This window comes from Podarcis erhardii (genome assembly GCF_964252035.2).
Source record: "Podarcis erhardii genome assembly, chromosome: 2".
NCBI lineage: Eukaryota > Metazoa > Chordata > Lepidosauria > Squamata > Lacertidae > Podarcis > Podarcis erhardii.
The window spans coordinates 119,760,453-119,786,733 of record NC_138498.1 but is presented as its reverse complement, the minus strand read 5'-3'; the positions used below and the strand labels follow the sequence as shown (position 1 = coordinate 119,786,733).

At 43.6% G+C, this 26,281-nt stretch overlaps 2 protein-coding genes across 2 annotated transcripts; both read left to right on the top strand.

Moving 5' to 3' along the window:
• Positions 1 to 3,212: 3,212 nt before the first annotated feature.
• LOC309335215 (vomeronasal type-2 receptor 26-like) lies at positions 3,213 to 26,164 on the top strand (the record flags this gene model as incomplete). Its single annotated transcript, XM_081850089.1, has 5 exons — positions 3,213 to 3,270; positions 3,400 to 3,602; positions 6,371 to 6,592; positions 9,810 to 9,936; positions 24,928 to 26,164. The coding sequence occupies 5 exons, from the start codon at positions 3,213 to 3,215 to the stop codon at positions 25,830 to 25,832; spliced, it is 1,515 nt and encodes a 504-aa protein (XP_081706215.1). The 3' UTR covers positions 25,833 to 26,164.
• On the top strand, positions 14,475 to 18,914 carry LOC309337145 (vomeronasal type-2 receptor 26-like). The gene is made up of 2 exons (XM_081853858.1): positions 14,475 to 17,008; positions 17,663 to 18,914. The coding sequence occupies exons 1-2, from the start codon at positions 16,982 to 16,984 to the stop codon at positions 18,545 to 18,547; spliced, it is 912 nt and encodes a 303-aa protein (XP_081709984.1). The 5' UTR covers positions 14,475 to 16,981; the 3' UTR covers positions 18,548 to 18,914.
• Positions 26,165 to 26,281: the final 117 nt, after the last annotated feature.

Sequence of the window (26,281 nt, the reverse complement as noted above, 5' to 3'; positions counted from 1 at the left end):
ATCATCAGAGATCTACAACCTCTCCTGGACAATGACAGTTCTCTTTCTCAAGCTCTGGGAGGAAGACCTTTCATTGCCTACAGACAGCCACCCAGTCTTAAACAACTCCTAACCCACAATAATACTACAACCAGACCTAACACGGACACTGGCACCAGAGCCTGCAATAAACCCAGATGCCAACTTTGCTGCCACATACACCCGGACAACACCATTACTGGCCCCAACAACATCACACATACCATCTCGGGACTATTTAATTGCTCATCGTCTAACATTGTGTATGCCATAAAATGCCAACAGTGTCCTTCAGCTCTCTATATTGGACAAACAGGCCAGACCTTACGCCAAAGAATAAGCGGACATAAATCGGACATCAGGAATCACAAGACAGAGAAACCAGTAGGAGAACATTTCAATCTCCCAGGACATTCTATACAAGATCTCAAAGTAGCTGTTTTACTACAAAGGAATTTCAGAAATAGACTGGAAAGAGAAGCTGCTGAATTACAACTTATCACCAAACTCAAAACCATGGAGAAACCTGGTCTGAACAAAGACCTTGGATTCTTATCTCATTATACATGACAAAGCCATTTTTCACCTTTTCACCCCTTGCTTTTTCCTGTAAGACCTATTGCAGTCGTTAAGAGTCATCCACAGGCTCATCACAGCTATCTGCCAATCACCCATTCCCACCACCCTTCTGAGTAATACCCCTCCCCACCTTCTCACTATATAGAAGGGTCTGGAAACTTCTGTTTCAGTGTATCTGAAGAAGTGTGCATGCACACGAAAGCTCATACCAAGAACTGACTTAGTTGGCCAATAGCCTTAAATATCTGATGGAAACCGTTGTAGATATATTCCAGATTTCCTCTACACTGAGCATTCAGTCTGATTATTTTTCTATTTGCTTTCTATCGAGCATTTGTACTGATTATTTGCATCCCACAACAAAGCACAGATAGGGAAGGTTTCAAAAGATATGTTCCAAAGGAACTCTCCAATCTTATGACACTGCAAAGTAAAAATAGGAAACCATGAAAATGGGGAAACTACAGAAATGTCACCTTCATTTCTCTGGCAGACTTGCCCGCCCCTGCTGCTTTTGCTAAGCAGAGCTCTGTCCATAGATGGGCTCATGTGGAAGGGAAAGGAACTGAGTTTCCTCCTCCTCCACCACCAGAATTTTGTGAGGAAACTGCAAATTGTAGTTCTGGAAACAGTTTGAGGAAAGGGTCAGAAACTCTTGGATTTCAAAGGGGATGTTGAAGGACTTGGGTCCCTACCTCCAAAAATGAATGGTGGAGCAAGATCAGTCAGAGGGCTAATGCTGTCAGACTTCTACTAAAGTTCAACCTGTATATAGAAATAAACAATTTATCCAAAAAAAGTTGCTTCAGGAACATTCAGGAACTTCCTTGCAGTGAAGAAAACTTGGGCATATATTAAACAACTTTGAATGCTAAGAAGGACAACCCTGCCGTGAAAGCACATCACTCAGACACAGACACGGCACAAGTGACTTTTCATTTTTGCTTTTTAAAACTTATTGTTTTTGTTTTATTAATCCATAAATTATAGGGCGGGGTTAGTTAGTGTCTAAAGCTTGGGTTTTGTTATGAACCCTAGGTTTTACAGCATAAACTGTTTTTATCACTGATTTCAATTCAAGTGAAGAGAACCACACACTCAGAGGACCCCCAGAGCACATCAAGATCACAAGACACTGTGATTCAAACGAAGTCACCCTAATTCTCACCTCTAATTCATGAAGGGGGCAGGGAGATAACAGTAAATGTGACCTGTCACATAATGTTTAAATAAATCATATATCATTAGGACACCACGTTCTTCGCTGTCCTTCATTCCAAGTGATCTGAACCATGTGTAAGTGTTTGGAACCCCTGGAATTCTGCATGAAACACTATTAACTGTAAAAACTTGTCACAAAAAGGCAGAACTGAATCTGATATATTGGTGAAATGCTGGATAATGATTGTGTGCTATGTACATTTTGCAGGAAAGCAGGAACATTGTACTGGCTATTCCTGTCCTTTTTGTTTGCCATTCGGCAGATCAACCAGAATCCCAGGCTCTTGCCCAACATCACACTGGGCTACAGCATCCATAATAACTTTTTTCATGGAAGGGAGACGTATGAAGCTTTGGCTGACCTGCTCTCTTCTGGGCAGGTGAATGTCCCAAACTTCATCTGTGGGGAACAGAATCAGCCGCTCGCTGTTCTTGAAGGGGCTGACTGTGACTCTCAAAACTCCATCCTGATTTCCACCATGTTGGGCATCTATAAAATCCCACAGGTAAGAATGGAGAGGGGTCTAGCCTATTCTCATACCACCTTTACTTTCCTTCCGTGTGTGTCAAATGCTGATTCTATGCACTTCACGCCCATTATGCTGGTAGCCATGCTACTAGAAATTGGAATAAGTGGAAACATTTTTTTTCTGAGCAAAACACTGGTATTTTGTTTATTAATTCAAAACATTTACAACCCACCTTAGAGTTTAAAAATCTTGTTGTGGTGTACAGCAAAAACAGTAACACATCAATGCAAAAGAAAATGAGGAAAACAGTAGTATATTAACAAATTTGAAAAACTGCTTTAAAATATTTCTAGAGACAGAAACAGAGTCCAATGTTATGTGTCAAGGAAAGCCCAGGGGAAAACATTTATCTTCACAATAAAATTATTTGTTATTCGTTTGATCCAAATATTTCAGCTTTGATCCAAAATAAAAACAACCTAACAATCTTCCTCTTCTTGCCAGGTCAATTATGCTTTTGTTTCCCGAGTTCTGAATGACAAGAGGGAGTTTCCCTTTTTCTACAGGATGGTCCCCCAAGAAGATGCCCTGTACCCCGGAACTGTCAAGCTGCTCCTTCACTTCAACTGGACATTCATTGGTCTTCTGACTCAAGACACCGACAACGGGGAGAGATTCATGAAGACCTTGACGCCTCTGCTTACAAAGAGCGGCATTTGTGTTGCCTTCTCACAAGGCTTCATCCTAAAACTAGGCATTAACACATTGACATTCAGTAGTTCTCAGTTCATTGAGTGGGGACAAGTCAATGTATTTCTTTACTATGTAGAAAATATTTATTTAACAGCGGGGCTCAAAATTGTGAAAGAGTTGATCGATGTTTTTAAAAAATCCACTGCAGGAAAAGTCTTGATCACAACAGCGATGTGGGACATCTCCATAAACCTAAAATACAGTGGTTTAGATTACCAGCACATCCAAGGTATTTTTTCTTTTTTTCTTGCAAAAAATAATTGGGCACAACCTGATGACTTTAGTCGCTTTTTCTTTGCTATCAAGAAGTTTTGGGAGGATAGCTTTCATTGTTCCTATGCAAAGCATGCATTGTCAGTGAAAGGCCGGACACGATGCAGAGAGAGAGAAGATCTGGAGATGCTCCCTCAAGACGATCTGGAAAGAATCCTCTCTTCAGACAGTCACAGGATTTACAACACAGTCCAAGCTGTGGCGCATTCCTTAAAGGCTGCATATTCCTCCAGATCTAAGTGGAGGTTGAAGGACAGTCTGGAAGTTCAAAGGCTACAGCCATGGCAGGTATTTCCTTTCCCATCACTGACATCTCTGCCAAATATGATGGTTCAGAATTATCATCTTGGAGAAGGTCTGAGAACTTGGGGAAGGTAGTGGGTGAAATTTATCAAACTGCTTTTTGAAGTGCCCTGAATTGGATCCTCTTTGTGCCCCCCCATACACAAAAGTCCCTCAGAGGGCACTGCCCCTCTGGTTGTTGTTGTTGTTTAGTCGTTTAGTCGTGTCCGATTCTTCGTGACCCCCTGGACCAGAGCACGCCAGGCACTCCTGTCTTCCACTGCCTCCTGCAGTTTGGTCAAACTCGTGCTGGTAGCTTCGAGAACACTGTCCAACCATCTCGTCCTCTGTCGTCCCCTTCTCCTTGTGCCCTCCATCTTTCCCAACATCAGGGTCTTTTCCAGGGAGTCTTCACTTCTCATGAGGTGGCCAAAGTCTTGGAGCCTCAGCTTCACGATCTGTCCTTTCTGTAAGCACTCAGGGCTGATTTCCTTCAGAATGGAGAGGTTTGATCTTCTTGCAGTCCATGGGACTCTCAAGAGGCCCCTCTGGTAATGGACATCAATCCTTCCCCCTTGGCTGCAGTGTCCCATTTGGAGCACGACCCCTAACCCCCAATGTAAGAATTCCCTTTCGCAAGAGAGATGGTGTTGCAGGCTCCCTATCACCACATGGCAGTGGTTTTCAACCAGTGAGCTGTGGCTCCCTTGGGTGCCTTGGAGGGTTGTCAGGGGAGCTGCGGGCAACATCAGCTTCCCTCCCTCCCTCCCTCCCTCCCTCCCTCCCTCCCTCTTGCCTGTGAGTGAAGCTGCTTCCCCAGGCCAAGACCTGCCTGTTCCCCAAGGGCAAATGGGTTGGCTTCCTGCACTGTGTGCCACTGCTTTCTTCACCTCCTTTTCCTTCCTCTTCCTTTTCCTTCCCCTCTCCTCTCCCCTTGCTCTCTTTCTCTCTTCCTTCCCTTCCTCCCTTCCCCCAGCAGGCAGTAGGAACCACAGTGGCAGCAGCCCAGATCCCAGGAGCCACAGCAGCCGTCACCCCACATGACCGTCCACATCTCCCCCCTGAAGAGTCACAATGCCTATTTACATTTTCTTCAAGGCTGCCCTGGAAGTACCAGCCCTACACCTGCCCTATTGCACCACTGTCCCCCCTTTCCTGGGCCACCTTGCAGACCCCCAGCAACTCCCTTCCTCCCCATTATTAAGGAAGCAGAGCAGAAAACAAGCAGAGACTTCTGAGAGATGCTCAACTGTCTTGCACCTCCCACTTCCCCACATTCCCTCTGTGTCAGGCCCCTCCCTCTGTCTATGGGCCTAGGGACCCTTTCTGCTTCTGCCTGGCTCCCTGCACTGTGATATGCATCAGACACCTTGTTTTGGGACAGGGGGGTGGGCTGTCAGGCTGCCAGCAGAAAAGCTGTCAGGGGGGTGGACTCTGTGGTGAAGCTGCCATGTCTGATTTCTGTCTGTGCTCTGTGCTGGGGCAACTGCATGTCCCCCCCCCCCATTTCCTCATCCTCCAAACTCCCAGTCTCTAGCACTTCAGAGCTCTTTCCCTCCTCAGGGGTGTGTCCACCACCAGCAGCCAGGCTCCAAATCCTCTCCCTCTGTGCTATCCCTAGGGGGCTCATTCCCCCACACCTTCTCATCTAGTCAGTCCCTGATAGGAGCCCCGCCTCCACCATGGAGGGGGCTGCAGAGAGGTCAAAGGGGGAAACTAAGGTCCAGCTCTGAGGGCCTTCCGGCAGTTCCCTCACTTCTCGCAGTGAGGTTACAGGCAGAGAGCCTTCTTGGTAGTGGCGCCCCCCCCCCCGTAGAACGCCCTCACATCAGATGTCAATGAAATAAACAACTATCTGACTGAAGGCAGCCCTGTTTAGGGAAGTTTTTTTATGTTTGATGTTTTATCACTTTTTTATTATTATGACTAATAATATTCTCTTGGGAGCCTCCCAGAGTGGCTGGGGAAACCCAGTCAGATGGGTGGGGCAATAATAATAAATCATTATAGTTATTATGTAGTTGGTCAAGGGAGTAGTGGACTCAGAAAGGTTGCAAACCTCTGAATTGCGGCTACTTCCTTCCTGACCTGGGTTCTATGTTGGAACCTACTGAGTTCCACTGAGCTCCAGCCTTTGTCCAAGCGATGGGAGCCTATATTATCTGGGTGTCTCGTGTACTTATCAGGATGGAGTTGGATATACATGGACACTTGTAGTATTTGTTTGGTGTCCTTTCATTAGTATCCTATTAATATTCATTAAACCAATCTTTTTATTATTAAGTTGAATGGGGAATACACCCAAACAACTGTGTACAGGTTGGCAGCCTAAGCAAATATAAAGGTAAAGGTAAAGGGACCCCTGACCATTAGGTCCAGTCGTGGCCGACTCTGGGGTTGTGGTGCTCATCAAGTACAGCTTCCGGGTCATGTGGCCAGTATGACTAAGCCGCTTCTGGCGAACCAGAGCAGCGCATGGAAACGCTGTATACCTTTCCGCTGGAGCAGTGCCTATTAATCTACTTGCAGTTGCGAGGATTTGAACCGCCGACCTTCTGATCGGCAAGTCCTAGGCTCTGTGGTTTAAACCACAGCACCACCCGCGTCCGTTGCAAATATACCCAGGCATAAATTTCAGTGTAGCCCACACTCAGAGCTACTTGAGTCTGCACCCAGATCCAAGTCAGAGGAGAGCCAGGAATTGAAAGGTCAGAGTTGGATTGCCATTGTTGTTTCCCATATTCCAAACACTGCCCTTTTCTCTGCCATTCTAGCTCCACCCTTTCCTGGGGAATGCCCAGTTTTACAATTCTTCCATGGACGGAGTGTATTTGGATGAGAATGGGGAAGTGGGAGCTGACTGGGACATTGTGAACTGGGTGCTGTTTCCCAATCGGACCTACCTTAGAGTGAGGTTTGGGAATATCAGGAGACAGGGATCCTCAGACCTAAAGTGCACCGTTGATGCAGATGTGTTGCCCAAAAGGCTCAACAAGGTGGGAGATACCGTCTACTGCATTTTATCTAGTCTCTAATTGTGGTCTCCTGCTGCCTGTGGGGCTGCCTTCAAATACCTGTCATCATCAGCTTTGAACATTTTGGCAACCTAACTTGGAATCTCTGTCAAGCTGTGCATATGTAGGAGTCAACTGTTCTGGAGTGCAATTTCCAGGGGTTTGCTTATTTTAGTTTTTCGGTTTTCCCCAGCCATTACCATATTAAAATTGTCATGAAACCACATGCATTCATACTCACACTAAAGAGAGGTTTAGCCCGTCAGCATCAACATTCAATATTTCGACAGTCTAGGATACACTAAAGAGAGGATTAGGGTCTTTCGCTGGAGCCCAGACATGGGCTTGTTATGAATACATGTCCACCTTTATCCTAAAGCCCACAAGAAGTTCTCACACCAAAGGAATAAACAAAGTTGGGTTTATTATATGGAACAGAAGTGACAGATATTCACTTCTGTTCCACATATATGGATATTTTTGAATGATTCAGGCAGCAAAATTACACATTAAGCAGGCAGCAACTCACAAAAAAGATAAACACCTTGATCTAAACGGCAACAGAAATACCTATCGATTTTGAAAAAGCCTGTAGGAAAGTGAGCTTGCCCATTTCCTCACAGAAACCCACACTAAAGAGCAAGGAACAATGGAACTGGAAGAGTATAACTGTCCTTAAGCATCTATATGTTGGTCCTTGAGAATGCTGGATAAGTTCTATTGGAGATTGCAGTGCCAACTGACTACTAACAGAACCAACTGCCTACTGGGAAATTTGGGGGTTTCAATAGTATTCTTCTTCATAGAGAAGGGAAAGGGCTTTGAAACGATTCTATTTTTTTTTTTAAAATATTTTTATTGGATTTTCAAAATTTTTTTAAACAAACACAAACATATATCATAAACACAAAACACAAAACAGAATATCTGTAGTTTCATATCCTTACAATCATTACCCTCTTTCCGTGACTTCCCCCCACCCCCCCAGCCACCTTCCCATTTCATTAAATATCTCAGCAAGTTATTTGTTCAAATCTCTTAAATATTATTCATATCTTTTCTTATAATTTATCCTTTATCCATTTTTACTTTAAATCCCATTATACATATTAAGTTGTTTCTCTAAGGTCGGCCTAATTTCTCTCCCACAAATTCCTTATTCTTTATATTAAATCAAAAAACAATAATATTTCTATTCTAAACCCCAGACTTTTACCACTCTGCACTCCCCTCCCCCTCTGTCCCGGTATTTGCCCCTTCCCACATTAATATCCCAAAGAAAAAAAAAGACAGATTTAACCCGGATTTCTCACATCAGAGGCCCTTAGGCCCCCGTTAATCACTCTCCAGCAATTTTGTTTATAGTCCTTTTTATTGATCTTCTCTTCTCGAAGGAATTCTGTCACCAGTTCCTCATATTTTTCAAACAAAAACAGTCTTTGTCCAGGATCAACAGATCTCCCATGTTGCAGCTTAAAGAAGAAGTCTCCATCATACTTATTCGTTCTTTCGTAGCTTAATGTTTCAGTTGTTCCAGGGACTTCCATCTTTCTCTCTCTTTGCAGATTTATGATCCATTGGTTGTCTTTTTCACTTCTTTTCCTCCCAAAAGTTACAGATATTTGATTGCTCTCTTCCTCCTGAACTCCTTCTTCTTTTTCTTCTTTTTCCCCCAGTTCTGAAGTTGTCTCTTTTTCTGCAGCTGCAGATTCTTTTTCCATCCGGTTAGCTCCACCAACAGATTTGTTTAGTTTAAGATTGAAGGTCATCAGTTGATCTCTCATGGCTAAGCTCTGCTCTTGCAGAGCTCCCACCAGGGAAAACATTTTTTTTATCTCTGCCAGTAGTTTTCCTTCCGCAGCCATTGCAATGTCTTTAGTTCCCTCCAGGGGGATTTCCATCCTAGTTCTTTTCCAACAGTTCGTTACTTTGTTATTCAGAATTAGTTTGTTTCCAGTCAATTTAATGTAACACTTTTAGTCCCAACAATATAGTTATAACACAGTTTTAACTCAATTTCCAAGCTGACGTCCGTTTGACAGCTCTTTTGACAGCTGTCAAACACCTTGTTTTTTCTCTCGGGTTCCCAAGCAGGGCACTGCCCGGGTTCGGGGGGGGGTCCGCCAAAAGCAAAACCTCTGGGATTCCCCTCTCTTCACTCCAGCACAAGTAACTTTTTCAACCAATTTATGAAAGTGTTCTTTCTCCTTTCAACACCAGAGTCTTTCCGACTTAGTGCTCCTCTCCTTGCTTTAAGTCTTTTGGTGGGGGGGGGGAGTGTGGACTTCCTTTTTAACACATCCCCCGCTCGTACTCAAATTCAATGATAAAACTTTTAGTGCCAAAATTTCCTTCTACTCACGAGTTGTTTTTTCAGTCCAAATTTCAGGAAGAAAGATAGCGCTCTCCGGTCATGGCTCGCGGCTTCGCTCCGCCAAGGCAGCGATCGACTCTCAGCTCCACGCCACTCTCCGGTCCCCTCCGTAGCCTTTAAAAAGGCTCTTCGCGGGTCGGGGAGGGCGCTTAAGGTGCCCGCCGAGTCTCCATGTCCGCAGGCTTCAGCGCCTGCGGTTTCTAAGGGTCCCCGTGTCGCCGGCACGGCAAGACCCGTCCTTAGCGGAGCCGATTCCCTCCAGAGCTCGGAGGGAATCCGCCATTACCCGTTCGCGCTATCCCGGATTCTATGATTCTATGATTCTAAGTGAAGAAGTCCTGCATATTTCTCACCTTGCCCATCCTAGTGAGAAAATAACTAAAACTGGGCATCCTGTTTGCGTTCCATCCTGGTGTGCATGAAAAACTGATAGTGAGCCATTTCCCACATTTCTGCATCGATCCCTCTTGGCTGCCCTGACACTGTACAGCCTGGCTGCTTCACTTCACACCAGCTGCAGCTCCCAGATTTTCTTCATGAGTAGCCCCACAATAGTAGAACCTGAAGGTTAGCAGAGCATGGATAACTGAGAGTAGACTAATCCTAAACAGGAACATCCTTGGGTAGCCAACGGGCCAATGCTGGAAATGCACATTCAGTACCACTTGGGCCACCTGGACCTCAAACAACTACACAACTGTTATGGTCTTTTCAGCCTTATGCTCAGTTGCAAGGTCCACGTGAGAATCCTTGGCCTTCCCAAGCCTCTGTCTCATTTCCATAGGAAAAAAAATAGGGGACTAACACAATTTCTTTGGTGCTTAGACCTTGCCTCCTTCCAAGTGTGTGGAAAGTTGCAGCCCTGGATTGGTCAAACGTGTTCAGGAAGGAATGCCACTCTGTTGCTATGATTGCGTTCCCTGTGCAGAAGGGACCATCTCCACTCAGGAAGGTGGGTAACGCCAGCAGAAAGGGCTGCCCTTGAGGAAGAGGAAATCGCTTCATTCCGATATACAGGGGAAAATTTAGAACGGATGATAACTCCAATACAGATTGGAGAAGTGGGCCCACATTAACAAAATGAATTTCAATGGGTGGAATATAAAGTTCTGCACTTTGGCATGAATAACCAGCTGTACAGATATAAGATGGGGAACACCTGGCTTGCCATTAGTACACATGAAAAGGATCTAGGGGTTTTAGTAGATCACTAGCTTAACAGGAGTCAATAGTGTGATGCTCAAGCAAAAACAGCTCATGCTGTCCAGATCAAAGAAAATAATAGCAATGCTCCATTCTACCTTGGTCAGACCCAACCTGGAATATTGTGTCCAGTTCTGGGTGTTAAAATATAAAAAGGATATGGAGAAGCAGGAGTGTGTGCAGAGTAGGCCGAGCCAAACAATAAAAGCTCTGGAAACTAAGCCTTATGAGGAACGGTTGAGGGAGTTGGGTGTGTTTAACCTGGATAAGAGGAAAGTGAAAGGAGATGTGATTGCCATCTTCTTCTTTTTAAAATATGTCTTTATTGATTTTCCAATATCGTTCTAATAGCAGCCTCCTTAAAACAATACCAATTTCATCAAATTAATACAATTATTAATGCCAATGATTCCAATGTCAAATTATACAATTTAATCAAACTGGCCTTCCTGCATGCTAGAATTGATGGCTTCATTTTCCCATCTTTTTAATGCGTTCCAAAAGCTTAATAATATCCATTACATTACATTCAGAAATAATAATCCTTTATATAACAGCTATAATCTTGTGATTTCATTCATGTTGGTATATTAGGTAATTTAAAAGTTTCACATGAGGAACTCTAACTGTAATCCTTATTCCTTCCTGTGTGTGTTTTCCCGTCCATATATGGTATTATATTCTTCATTCCTACAACTGTTGATAGTTCCCATCATCCCTTGGGAGAAGGGAGTTATTTCACAGTTTCCAAAAGTCACTGCATCACTTCATCCCATGAGTTGGCTTCCAGTAAACAAGCCAGCTTCACTATTTTCCAGCCTAGGAAGAACGGTCTGAATCCAGACTGCAAATGGTTAATCCAAAAACTTCTATTCCCGCAGCTGGTAGACTCCTTTCTTCCCTGCTGATTTGTGGCCAGTTGTCCTTGTATCAAACACATTCCTTGGTGGAAAATGGAGGTTAAGGAGGAATTTTCTCCATATTTTCAAAGCATAGCGTTCCCACCCTTTCCCTCTCAGTTCCTTTCCCCCACACCCACACCCAGCTCCAGTTTTGTTACATTCCATATTTACATTCCATTTTCTTCCTTTATCACTTGTACAGATTTTTTAAAAAATAAACATTGCATTCCAGGGAGGGTTGCCATATCATAAATTTAGAGAAAAACTAAATATAAGTAAACCATGGTTTCCCCTCCCTCCATCATTTCTTTGACCGAATGAAACCGCCTCTCAATCCAAACCTTTTAAATCCTCATAGCTGGGTTGATTTTTGCAGTTTCTTATCTTATCATCTCTAGCACGTGCCTGTAGTTTACTCCAATTAAAAAAACCAGTTAGCAGGATAACCTGTGCTTCCAGGAACGGGATCGGGGGGTCACGGCAGCCGGGTTGCTCCATAAACCCCAAGCCTTTGCCTGTCTTTGCATTCCATGGAGAAGCGAGTGCCAGACTGCCAGGCAAACTCCGGGTGAGAGCAAGGTTCCTCTTCCAACCAAAGAAGAATGCAGAAAATGCAATTCAGCCATCATTCTCTGATTATCTCCATTTGTCTTTCTCTGTGGTTTTGGGAGAGACATCTATCCCCTGGCGCACAAGATACAGGAAGCCTGTTATAGCCATCTTCAAATATCTAAAGGGCTGTCACATTGTTTTCTCCTGTTCCAGTGGGTAGGACACGAACCAATGTCTTCAAGTTATAAGAAAGGAGATTCTGACTAAACATGAGGCAAAACTCCCTCTGAAAATGATAGACTCTCCTTCTTTGGTGGTTATTAAGCAGATGTTGGATGGCCTCTGCCCTGGATGCTTTAGTTAAGATTCCTGCATTGCAAGGGGGTGGATTAGATGACCCTTAGGCCATGCTCCCCCCATTGTTTTCCCTACCAATGGATGGCTTACAAGTTGCCTCAAGTGGTCCATTATCATTGACATTATTAATATTGATTCCTGAGTCATATACAATTATTTTTATTGGATATATTGATATGTTCTTCTAGTGGGAACTACTTTGGTATCACTGTCTTCAAATGCAGTAGAGAGGATATATGGTTGATATTATGCTTGTTCTTTCCAGATGCCGAACATTGTACCAGGTGTCCAGAAGATCAACATCCAAACAAGGCCAGAGATCAATGTCTCCCCAAGAATATCACCTTCCTGGCTTATGAAGAACATTTGGGGGTTCTCCTGTCTTCCTTGGCCATCTTTCTATCCCTAATGGCAGGCTTTGTGTTAGGAATCCTCATTAAGTATAATGAAACTCCCATAGTCAAAGCCAATAACAGGGAACTCTCTTATATCCTCCTTGTTTCCCTCTTGCTTTGCTTTCTGTCCTCCTTCCTTTTTATTGGCCACCCAAGGAAAGTAACCTGTCTTCTCCGACAAATGGCCTTCAGCATCATCTTCTCAGTTGCCATCTCTTCTGTGTTGGCCAAAACCATCACTGTGGTGCTGGCCTTCCTGGCCACAAAGCCAGGAAACACGATGAGGAGATGGCTGGGGAAGAGTCTGGCCAACTCCATTGTCATTTCCTGTTCCAGTGTCCAAGTTGTCATCTGCATCATCTGGCTGGGAATCTCTCCACCCTTCCCAGAGTCTGACATGCACTCCCAGCCTAGGGAGATCATCCTGCAATGCAATGAAGGGTCTGTGGCCATGTTTTATGCTGCCCTTGGCTACATGGGCTTCCTGGCCTCCATCTGCTTCACAGTGGCTTTCTTAGCTAGGAAGCTGCCTGGGGCCTTCAATGAAGCCAAGCTGATCACCTTCAGCATGCTGGTCTTCTGCAGCGTTTGGGTCTCCTTTGTGCCCTCCTATCTGAGCACAAAGGGGAAATACATGGTGGCTGTGCAGGTCTTCTCTATCTTGGCTTCCAGTGCTGGGCTTCTGGGCTGCATCTTCTTTCCCAAGTGCTACATAATTATAGTCAGGCCTGATTTGAATACAAAGGAGGATCTAATGATGAAATCAAAGGATGGTATATGATCTTGTTCTGTGATGGCTTGATGATTTAGAGCTAGTGTTCTATCAGATTCTGAATCTGGCAAATGGCGAATCCATCATGTTTCAGGGAAAGAATACTACTTTCTATGCAGCTAGTGCACACCTAGGTTCAACTTGCAGAAAACAATGTTTATGCCTCCTTGTCTGATGGATTTAAAATATGTCCAAATGATTCAGCTTTACTTTTACTTGTGCTGTAAACATGACATCATTTGTTGTCTTCTTAAAAATCATACTCTTTCGCAGTTCCTGTATTTTAAAATACTAATTTAAAAGAAAATGGATTAGGACTGCTTCCAATACATCTTTGAGCAGAGGTAGCAACATGGGAAGTGCAGCCTCTCTAGTCTCAAAGCCACGGTCAGCTCCTTGAAATAAAAATTGCTTGAGTATTGCTAGCATGAGCTCCTATTTGACTCTGACTGGAGTTGCAGTTGCTGCTGCTGTTTTTCCACTACCATGATAAGTGGAGACATTCTCCCTCTTTCATCTGGGCTATCTCTGATTCTCTGTAGCTGAAGCTCTGTCTCCTGACTTCTTTAGATATGGGAGAACTTGTCATTATGGAAGTCAATCCACCCAAGATTAGCTCCAGCTGGCCCTCAGGCATATAAGAGGCAGGGCAGAACTGCTAAAATAAACACACACAGACACATTTAATCCATAGATAACAGGTGGTGGGGAGACCTAGATTGTGGAGGGTGGGGACAAGGTCACACTATCCAGGGCACCCTCCCGCAAGGGGATCAAAAAAGATGCTCATTTGGACTCCCAGTGGAGCATGGCAAAGTGAAAAGAGTCCATTGCTTGCTCATCTGCCAGCATGGAGAATTATTTGGTGATAAAAGGTGGTCAGAATATCTGACTGCCAAGAATTTCTCTCCTAGGGTCAATGAGAGATTGATAGGCAGGCCTCAGAAGTTCTGGAAAGACACTCGTCCATCATTATCAAGATGAAAAATAAGCCTCCAAAGACATAAGGGGAGGGGTCCTGTTCAGAACATGGGGTTACAGCAGCTCATACACTGAATAATTGTCCTTCAATTAGGGCTTCAAGTTTATATCATTATTCTTTGGCTTTTAAAAATGATTGGAAAGAAAAGTTCACTGGGCTCCCTATTTGCCCATTAAACAGCACCCAGGGACAAAGGTTGCTTTTGGTATCACCATACTTAAATATTTAATAGATTTCAAACAAATATTTAATAGATTTCGAACAAACAATCAGAAGAATATCATCTGCATATGAATTCAATTTATATTCAACTGAATTGTGGACTACTCCATAGATCTCCCTATGTTGTCTAATAGCAGAAGCAAATATGAAAAAGCAAGGGTGAAATCAGACATGCTTGTCTAGTTCCTCTAAGTTGGGGTGCTCCAATGCACAGCCCAAGGGCTGCATGAAGCCCTAAAGACCTTTGTCTCCTTCCAGAAGCCAAGTGTGGGGCCTCCGGACCATAGAGCTTCCTGCAGTGGCTGGGGGTGGGTCACCTCAGTTGACCTGTGTCTCAACATGTTCCATATCCAAGTATCACGGACTGGCTGATGAGGAGGAGTGGGGGATCCTCCCATCCAAGAGCCCTTCAAGGAAGCCAGGGAAGATGAGGACTGAACCCCTGGGTCCTGGTGGTGGGACAAGGGGGAAGGGTAGAGCTGGGAGGTACTGGAATCAAGGGGGGTGTCAGAAGGTGGAGGCCCTTACAGGACAAGGCTGGAGACTGAGTGTCTCAATGTGAGCAGACAGTGAAGAATCAGAGGGTACACTTGCCATCCCGCAGCAGAACAGTCTCAGCCCTGCTCGCTCTCCTCCTCTCACACCCTGATCTAGAAGAGTCCTACATGTTGACAGACAGACCTAGGGGAGGAGCTCACCCCCATATCACAGTCTCTGTCTGTTGGGGAGGGCTCCAGAGTGAGAAGCTACAGGGGAATGGTGGGGCTGGAGCTAAGTTTCCTGCAACTTCTTGAGCTGAAGGAGTCAAGCCAGGATGACCTCGCTGTCTCCCCAGCCTCTTCTGGACCTGCAATGGCCTGCCACTTCCCTGTCAGCCCTTGTGATACAGAAGCACGACCCTTCTAAACCTTCAGCCTTCCATATCCCAGGCATGACCCTGCTCAAGCTTACAGTGGTGCTGCACTGACGCACAGGTCAGCAGGCTCCCGCGAGAGCATGGCACCAAAATATGTGCATCCCAATTTACATCAGAGGAATGATGGAGGGTGTGGAATGAGCTTCTTTCACCAAAGTTAGACTTTTTAGTTGCCCATTCTGTTATGCCTCTCAGAGTTTGAAGGGACATGTGGGAGTTTTTGCAAACATGTTTTTCTCCAGCCTGCACCTGCGCATGAAGCCATGTAAATAACTGAGGGCATTTCAGAGTCCATGCTTCTTCCCTTTGTAATTATCAAAATCACAGAGGGGTTTTTCTTTCATCACCTTTTCAACAAAGCTCCAGAGATTTGTCCAAAGATCACCTTTGAGTCCAATCAAGGAGATATCAGAACTGACAACAACATGAAGTTATGAACATATTTCACCAGAGCAGGGAAGGATTGGTACATAAAGGCCTTGTGTACCACTGAGAATTGGGGTTCAGATTTAGGACAGGCAAATTGCTATACAAGGGTGCAAGGCTGACCTCTATTCCTTCTAGATGTGAAGCCTTGGTTGGATTCCATCCACATTATCTAATTATCTTCTAGTTCAGAGGAGCAGTCACAGACAAGGAAGGTGTTCCAAGCAGGCACAGAATGGTCCTGCTTCTCCTGATCTTCCTGCCTCATGCAGACTGTGGAGCGAAGGCAAAATGCCCCTTGACTTTGGAGAGAGACAGGATTGAGCCATTCATTTATTACAGGCCAGGAGACCACCTCATTAGTGGAGTGATTTCTGCCAGATTTGCTATATTTAATCTACAGCACTTCAAGGAGTCTCCCTCTACCAGCTTTAAGCAGTAAGTCCATTTATGGGGATGGGGTTACTGCTGCTCCATTCAATATTGATTTTTACTTATCATCATTTTGGAGCTTGGTGTATCTGTGTACTTTGGGCCTTCTAGGCTGTGATGCTTTTGGATTTAAGTTTTTAATTCTTCATTTTCTTTCTTTTTTAATGTTTGCACTTCTTTTTTAAAAACAAATCAATAAAATTAATTATAAATATAACAGGCTTGGGGGAGGGCAGAGGAGAGAGAGCAATAGATATTCTGTGTCATTTAATGAGCCTTTAAAAACCTTTTAACTCCTATTGTTCTTTGAAAGTCTATGCATGTCTAATTCCATCATGAGAAATTCATTCTGCTTTAGTTTTGTTTTCCAAGGGATAATGAGTATTGATTTAACAAGGCTTTCCCAACACTCATGCATCATTAATTGGGAATTTACTATCAAACGTCCGAATTTGGATCAGTGTTAGGGTGATTAAATTCTAGAAATTGAATCCAGGATTTTATATTATCCTTAGAAGCTTGTCACTGAATGCTGGAGGATATGATGTGATATGTACATTTTTTCAGCAAAGGAGGAACAAGGTATTGGCTGCCCCTGTCCTTCATCTTTGCCATTCAAGAGATTAACCAGAATCCCAGGCTCTTGCCCAACACCACTCTGGGCTACAATATCTATGAGACCTTTTTTCATGGAAGGATAACGTATGAAGCTTTGGTAGATCTGGTCTCTTCTAGACAGGCAAATGTTCTAAACTACAACTGCGGAGGACAGAATAACCTGATTGCTGTTCTGGAAGGGGCTGACTCTGACTCTGAGAACTCCATCCAGATTTCCAGCATGTTGAGCATCTATAAAATGCCACAGGTAGGAATGGAGATGGTGGGATCATTTGACTGTGGTTCTCAGCCATGAAAATTTGGCGTATTGTCAGCTCAGAATGACGAAGACATTGGATGTCAAGGCATTGAAGAAAGGAGATAAGAAATGGTCAGATGAATAGCTGTGCTCTTTTGGATATTAACTGTCCTTCCTCCCTTTCATTTGTGTCAAATGCTAATTCCTGTGTTTGTGTGTTTGTATGCCTGTGCATATAAAATGAAAAGGAAGGGAACTTCCCTCGTACTAGTGGCCATGCCACTAAAAATTGGATAAAGTGGGGAAGTTTCCTCTGAGTGAAACTGTGAAATTTGTTTATTAATTAAAAATATCATAACCCACTCAATTATTAAAAAAACTTTTAGTAGTGCACAACCTAAAACAGTAACAAAATTCTGGAAACAAATCAACAGTATAAAGCATTAAAATAAAAGAATAAAGCGTATTTTAAAAAATGAAAACAGGAACTGTGGGGATTCATAAAAATAAAAATGGAATCCAGTCTTATATGTCAAGAAAAGTCTGGGTAATAAACCAACAACACACGTGTTTTTACAAAGCAAATATATGTTATTTGGGGTATGAATTATTTCGTCTCTGATCCCAAACATTGTAAACCAAGAGTCCTCCTTTTTTCGCCAGGTCAGCTATGCTTTTGGCTCACATGTTCTAAATGACAAGAGACAGTTCCCCTTTTTCTATCGGACGGTCCCCAAAGAAGAGGCTGTTTACCCAGCGATTGTCAAGCTGCTCCATCACTTCAGATGGACATTCATTGGTCTCATTGCTCCAGACACTGAAAACGGAGAGACGTTCATGAAGACATTGACACCTATGTTTGTAGAGAGTGGCATTTGTGTTGCTATCTCACTAAGCTTTCCACAACATAATACATACCGTATGAGGTCCAAAGTTCCACCATCAGAAAAGTGGCAACAAGTCCAAGTATTCTTATATTACGTAGAATCTACTTATTTCTGGAAGGGAATGAAAGTTGCTGAAATGATATTTGACAAGCTGGTCAAACCCACTGCAGGGAAAGTCTTGATCACAACATCGATGTGGGATTTGAGTGTAGACTTAATTGAGTTAATCAACAGTGGTTTAGATTTCCAGCACTTCCACAGTATTCTTTCTTTCTCTATTGGGGCAAATAAATGGGCCAAATATGATGATATTGATGCCTTTTTCTTTGCACTTCAGCAGTTTTGGGAGGAAGCTTTTACTTGTTCCTATTTAAAGAACACATTGTCAGTGAAAAGCTGGGCAAGATGCCGAGAAAGGGAGGAACTGGAGATGCCGCCCCAAGAATATTTGGAAAGTCTCTTATCTCTAAACAGCTACAGGATTTACAACAGTGTCCAAGCTGTGGCCCGTTCCTTAAATGCTGTGTATTTGTCTAGATCAAAGTGGAGGTTGAAGAACAGTCTGGAAGTTCAAAGGTTACAGCCATGGCAGGTATTTCCTTTCCCATCTTGGACATCTCAGCCAAACATCGCTATCAATTGTACAATTCCAGAATGGTAGTCTTGGAGATTGTCTGAGAATTGGGGGATGTAGGGGGGAGGTGAAATTTTGCAAATCCCTTTGTGAAGTGCTATGAATTGAATCCTTTTTATCTCCTCTCCGATGATAGTCTCTCCGGTATGAATTCCCACCACTAGCTTAACCTCTTCTTTGCCTTGCAGTGGCCCATTCGACCCCCACCTCCTCCATAATAATTCTCTTGGGCAGGGAAGATGGCATTGCACTGACTCTCCCTCCTGTTTAGGGTGTAACTTTGGCATCTTCTGAGCTCCACTTAGCTCTTCCCTTTCTATAAAGGATTGTGTGTGTTGCTGGAGCCTCTATTAAGTGTCTGAGTGACTCATCTTCTCATTATGCTAAGAGTTTAATATATGTGGACATCTGTCATATTTTTGGTGTATTTACAGTGGTACCTTGGTTTGCAACCACTTTGGATTACAACCGGTTTGGATTACAACCACGTCAAACCCAGAAGCGCATGTCCCTTTTTTTGGATTACAACACATTTTGGTGGGGGAGGCCCCATTGGTGAAAGTGTGCCTTGGGTTACAACCTGTTTTGGTTTACAACCAGACCTCCAGAACAGAGTATGGTTGTAAACCAAGGTACCACAGTATATTCTGATCCCATTAATATACATTCAACTAAATTTTCCATTTTATATATCTTGATTTTTTTTTTATGCAGAGCAGATAACAACTGCAATCATTGTTTGAGGCCCTTCTTCATGTCCCTCCCTCATGAGGAGTCTGGAGGGTGGCAACACAAGAATGTGCTTTTTCTGCAGTGGCTCCCCGGTTGGAGAATGCTGTCTCCAGGGAGGTTTGTCTGGCACCTTCATTATACATCTTTTGGTACCAGACTGGAGTCACATGCAGCTCAGAACAAAGAGGCAGGCAGTTGTTCGTTCATTCATTCAAGGAAACGGCATACAACACAGCAACACTTCCCAATCGGTCTTTTATCTTTTTTAAAGTTTTTATTTATACTTTTAAAATTTATACATTTCATTAGTTTTACAATCATTTTAACATTTCACCGTTTGGCCTCCATCCGCCTCTTTCTGTGGTTCTTAAAACTTGCTTTCTTATATCTTCAGCATATCCAAATTCATTTAATTTGCTCATTTAATAATCTACTTTAAATATATATTCTTATGAAACTGCAGGTTATTACAATAATCCTGCCAATGGTTTTAGTTGTTTGTGATTTATCTGCAAATACTCAATAAACCATTTTTAAAAAGTTAGTTAACATGATTTTTTATTCTTCTGGGAACTTTTGCCATTTCTGCATATTCCATTAGATTTTGTATCCATTCTTCCGTCTGCTTCTTTCCTTTTTTAGGAGAGTAGCTGCTGTTGTTGCATGCATAAATAAATTTCTGTACAATTTAGATACATCTGTCCCTGTCATTCCCAAATGGTCCTTGGCTTCTCCAGCAGCCTCTTCACCCTTCTCCTCTGCTTCAGCCTCAGAGTCTGAACTGCTCCCCATCACCAACTCCCCCTGTTCACTAAACCCTGTTGCCCCCTTCAGCATCCAGCCCCCCGCTGCAGTCTTCTTCCTCTGAGCTCTCCTCAGTCTCCCACCACCAATTCTCTGGCTCTGAGCCTCCTCTCCTGGGGGTTCCCTTGGAAGTTCTCTGGCTGGTGCTTTCCACAATTCTTCAGACTGCCCAACCAGTCCCAACCAGTCCCTGACACTCTGTAGCCAATCCCAAATGAGAGCAGATCCAAGCATGAAATGCGCAGAGTTGAATAGTCAGTGTTGTTTCCTCTAGCTCCACTCTTTCCTGGGAGACGCCCAGTTTTACAATTCTTCAATGGACGGAGTGTATTTGGATGAGAACGGGGAACTGGCAGCTGACTTGGACATTGTGAACTGGGTGGTGTTTCCCAATAAGTCCCTCCTTAGAGAGAGGATTGGGAGCATCAAGAGACAGATATCCCTGGCCCTGAAGTGCAACATTGACCAGAATGCCACTGTGTGCCCCAAATGGCACAACCAGGTGGGAGAAATAATTTGTTTCATTTTATTCGATTTCCCATCCCATAAGCTCTAATCATGTCACTGTCTGGCATGAGCCAGCTCCTAGTGGAACTTTACAGCCAGCTGCAGAACAGAGATGGTCAGATTGGACACAGACTGAACAGCAGTCAGAGGAGACTTCCCCACCCCTTGGAATGAAGGTTGCCAGGGGAACGACCGAGAGCGGGCTGGAACTCAGCCAAAGCTCTCAGAAAGCTCAAATAGGCGTGAACAGACACAGAGATATTCTCTCAGAAAAGGAAGAGGCTGGAGCTGATCCAATAAGTCCGAGGAGTTGGTGAATAGGAGGACTGCTAGACAGGAAGCAAAACAAGAGACGTAAGGGGCATCGTTCAATATATTCTGTAGACACCGTAAGCAGTCTTCAGAAGGCTCATCTTGAGTGACAATGGTGGTGGCTGTGTTAGAGCCATCCAGAGCTATCTGTTTTTGTAATAAATCTTCATTTTTAATTACCTACGCTTACTGTGTTATCAAGCTGGGAACTCGTGACAGTCACCATGCTCGGTGTGTGGCTACCTTCAGGTACCTTCTGCATTTCTTGAAGATTTAAGAGTAGGTTCCTCTGAAACTGTGTATATGCAGGATTCAGCTGTTTGGCTGGGTGATTTCTAGGTGGTTGCTTATTTTAGTAGGTAGAAGAGGTGGCCAATGGTTTTTCCCTTCCCCTGTCATATTTAAACCATAAAAAAATCTGTAGGAGAGTGTGGCTTTTAGCAGCATCTTGGTCTCTCCCACAAACGCGAGATGACTCTGGCTGTTAATTATTTCACATTTACTGCTAAAACAACAAACTAGGATGGAGCTCCTCTACTCATCATCATCACCAGAAGATGGCCAGACTGAGCTCCTCCCCCTTCCCCAGCACAGAAGCCCCCACCTTCTCTTCCGGTATCTTTTGCATGTCTCTGCCACTTTTGAGATCCTACAAGATTTAGGAGAGAATGTTTCCTGCATTCCAACGTCTGGCTCACTATTGGAGCTCTCACACAGCTGCCTGTCTCTCTGGCCCTGTTTATTCCCTCCCCTTTGTTCAGAGCTCAGATTACAGCTGCTCTCCCCCTCCTCCCTGCCTTCTGCTGCTAACTGTTCTCTCTCTCCTGTCAGCATCTGAGCTTGGCTGACAATCAGTGCTAGCAATTTTTCCTGAAATGCTCCTGTAAATCCATGTTGTTGCGAGAAGCCAAGTTACAGGGAACCAGGCACAGGGCCTTCTCGGTAGTGGCACCCACCCTGTGGAACGCCCTCCCATCAGATGCCAAAGAGAGAAAAAACTACCAAACTTTTAGAAGACATCTGAAGGCAGCCCTGTTTAGGGAAGCTTTTAATGTGTTTAATAGTGTTTTGTTGGAAGCTGCCCAGAGTGACTGGGGAAACCCAGCCAGATGGGCGGGGTATAAATAATAATGATGATGATGAGGATGATGTTCTATGCAGCAATTTCCAGAAAAGTGTGCAATAGGTTTGTTTGCTGGAAGAGATGGCCTCCTAACTTGAACCCTTCAAGGAAATTTAACCATCCCTCAACTTTTGCAGTTAGTTCCTCTCCCAACCAATTTGGTGAATGAAAAAAATATTGTTAGAAAATACTGTCCCAGCTCCAGTTCAAAAACAGGTTGTGGTGACAGGAACTTCTTCACCAGTTTATCATTTATTTATATGAAGGGTGGCTAATATCTGGACCCCCTCCCCCAAATTCTATATGGCACCTAGGACCACTTTTTAAAAAAACAAAACAAAACAAGGGTTATTTTCTGGAAATAGTTTTACTGTACTGTATGTCTGCTGCAGTTATACTGTGATGCTAAAAGGTTTTGAGACACCTCCCTTTTGATAAAATATGTTTGTGCAAATCTGCTTTATAAAACTGAATCGTACAATGAAATACAAAAAATAATTTAGAGTACTGGAAAATGGCTGATGGCAAAACATATTGGACTGAGGACTTGAGAGTTGTGGTTCTCAATCAAGCTGACTCTTTGGCCAAACCAACAGAAGGTTCCGCTTGGGTAACTATGGCCCTCAAATGAAAACAGTTTAGTTACCTCTGATTTATACAGCAATCATGACACTGTATCAAGTCCAAGAGGGGAGGTCTATGCTTTGAGGATTTAACAAACCAAACTGAAACACAACTGAGCAGCAGGAGAAGGGAAGAGGAAGAATCTTGGGTTTTGATTTAACAGGGAAACATTATCGTTAGAGGTTTTGCTGCAATCAAGCAGTTAATAAGTTTTGTTAAAGATAATTAATCAAGTAATACGTTGTTATCATTCTTAAATCATCAGCCTTAACACGTTTTCCTTGATGCCCCTTTATGCTCAGCCCCTGCCTTCTTCCAGGTGTGTGGAAAGTTGCCAGCCTGGATTCTTCAAGGTCGTTCAGGAAGGAATGGTGCTCTGCTGCTATGACTGCGTTCCCTGTGCGGAAGGAACAATGGCCCCTCAGGAAGGTGGGTGACACCAGCAGAAAGACCTGCCCTTGGGGAAGAGGACAAAGGACCTTTCTGGTGTCCGGGGTTTATTAAAGGGGAGTTTTTTCACTGATGCACTGCTACAACACAACTGGGCATTTTCCCTATTGGGTGTATTGCTGTATTGACAGGATCAATGACAATTGGAAGCCTACACAAAATGGGAGAAAATCCTGAGATGTGGGAATTTAACAGCACTTGGGCTTTTAGCCAAACTTGGCACAAGAGGCACCATGAACTCCCAGATGATTGTCAGGCACAAATGTTTCATACAGTTGAGTCGAACAAGGTCCATTTTGAGTGTCATCTTAGAAGCTTTTGGCCTCGGGACCCTTATCCTAACATTGACATCCTTTCTGGAAAAGGGTTACCATGGCTTAGAATTCTTTTATTCCTGTCGGAAATATTATTGAGGGCCTTGTGATTCCCTTAGTATGGGGAATCCTCTCCCCATTGTTTTTACCACCAATTGAAGACATTCCAATTGCCTCGGGTTTTCCTTTTTTTATATAAAAAAAATAATTTTTATTAACAGACCAATCAAATCAAATCAAATCAAATCACATTAATTCCAAATTACAGAGCCAAATTTTAAATTTTTTGTTGGGGGTACCCATATTTCAAGTTCCGAAAAGGATCCGATCATCTTATTGCTGCTGCTGCTGCTTTAATATCCACAATTCTGTCCAAATGATGTTCACAGTTCTATCCAATCCTTTCTTGTTGTTTTCCAAATCTCTTCTTGTTGTTTTCATATATTATTCCTTTCTCTTTGTGACCTCTGAAAATCTCCACAAGCGAGTTGAAAAGAGATATTTTTATAATCCTGTGTGGGTTTTTCCATTCGTCCAAGAGTCATATTCAGACGGCTGGCACACTTCATCACTCCCAAAAACAAACAGTTTTAGCGTCTACTCGTTAATCTTTGCAGGTCTGTCACTCCCTTTCTCACTCTTCTGAGGAGGTTCTGCCAGGAATCCAGTATGATAACGAGCCATAGCTTCCTCCTCCTCGAACATCAATCTTTCGATATCTTTCGACAAATCCTGCCAAGATGGCGACTCTCTTTTTATGACTGCGCCATTCCAAAAGCCCTTATTCTTTTCCAGATCTCCATACGTCAAACCTTTGGTTAATAATTTATTTCCACGCAACTTTTTATCATCCCGCTTATAGTCAATTATGCAACGGTTCTTTCTTGGGGAGGGGTTGTTAGGTAATCACATAGCGAAAAAAAGAAAAGTTTTCCCCCCCTTCCAGTCCTGTTCTAACATACCGACACTTTGACGTATCTTCTTCATGAATATTTTCCGGTTGAATCCAACCCGTCGCTCTACTTCACAGAGGTCACCTCAATTAGCAGTCTTAACTCCCGTTCTTCACTTGAAATATGTGCATTTGTTTCTCTCTAATTGTTTATTTTGAGCTCCTGCAACCAGTTCGTGCGATCAGAGACAGCGTCCGGGAGAGCCGTGCCACACGGGTGCTGTGCACCTAGTGCCTTCACCCCCTTTCGAACTCAGGGTGATTTATGGCAACAGCAGGCGAGGCAATATTACCCCACTCCCAGGGGTAACAAGGGAGGCTGCATACTCCCATATCAGCCTCTTAATTACCCCGTGTGAGACGGAGAGATGGAATTGTCGGCCATCTTCCAATGCGCCCCAGTGGTCCCTATTGCTTCAGGTTTTCCTGTCTCGTAATATCATTAATACCAATAAATACTCTCCCTATTTATATGCAGTGATTTTTATTGAATATAGTTAAGGTTCCTTTTAGTGGAGACCACTTTGGTATTACTTTTTGTTAATGAAAAGCATTACAGTAAAGTTGATATTCTTTGTGTTCATTCCAGATGCAGAGCATTGCAACAGGTGTCCAGAAGATCAGCATCCAAACAAGGACAGAGATCAATGTTTCTACAAGATCATCACCTTCCTGCATTATGAAGAAGCTTTGGGGATTTTCCTAGCTTTCTTGGCCCTATTCTTATCCTTAAACACATGTGTTGTGTTAGCAATATTCATTACATTCCGAGAAACTCCCATAGTCAAAGCCAACAACCGGAACCTCTCCTATATCCTCCTCATCTCCCTCCTGCTTTCCTTTCTGTCCTCCTTGCTCTTCATTGGAAGGCCAAGGAAAGTGACCTGTCTTCTCCGACAAATGGCCTTCAGCATCATCTTCTCAGTTGCCATCTCTTCTGTGTTGGCCAAAACCATCACTGTGGTGCTGGCCTTCCTGGCCACAAAACCAGGAAACACGATGAGGAGATGGCTGGGGAAGAGTCTGGCCAACTCCATTGTCATTTCCTGTTCAAGTGTCCAAGTTGTCATCTGCATCTTCTGGCTGGGAATCTCTCCTCCCTTCCCAGAGTCTGACATGCATTCCCAGCCCAGAGAGATCATCCTGCAATGCAATGAGGGGTCTGTTGCCATGTTTTATGGTGTCTTTGGCTACATGGGCTTCCTGGCCTCCATCTGTTTCACGGTGGCTTTCTTAGCTAGGAAGCTGCCTGGGGCCTTCAATGAAGCCAAGCTGATCACCTTCAGCATGCTGGTCTTCTGCAGTGTTTGGGTCTCATTTGTGCCCACCTACCTGAGCACAAAGGGGAAATACATGGTGTCCGTGCAGATCTTCTCTATCTTGGCTTCCAGTGCTGGGCTTCTGGGCTGCATCTTCTTTCCCAAGTGCTACATAATTGTTCTCAGGCCTGATCTGAACACAAAAGAGCATCTGACAACAAAAGCTGGTTCTTAAATAACTCATTTTCGACAACTGTTGTCCAGCACAGTAATGAATAAAAAGACATACTTGCCTTGCAAATGTAGCTTCTTAGATTTAAAAGCATGTTTATGGCTCCTTTTCTGATGGTTACTTTTCAAACCTTTAAGAAGTGTCTAAATGTTTACATTTTATTTTTAATTGTGCTATTTTAACTTGGAAAGCTGAATGTCTTTCTCTTAAAATTCAGGTTCTTTGGCACTTCCTGCATTTCAATATATTGATTTAATAGGAAAATTGATTGGGACTGCTGAAACAAATAGAGGAGAAAAGTGTAACTGAGTAGTGAAATATTTTGTTTCAGGAACAGTTAACAGAGGGCACAGAAACATTATTTACAGATACACACCCACCCACCCACCCACCCACCCACCCACAATGGGAGGGTTCTTAGGAGGGGGGAATAAACATGGTAAGAATAATTT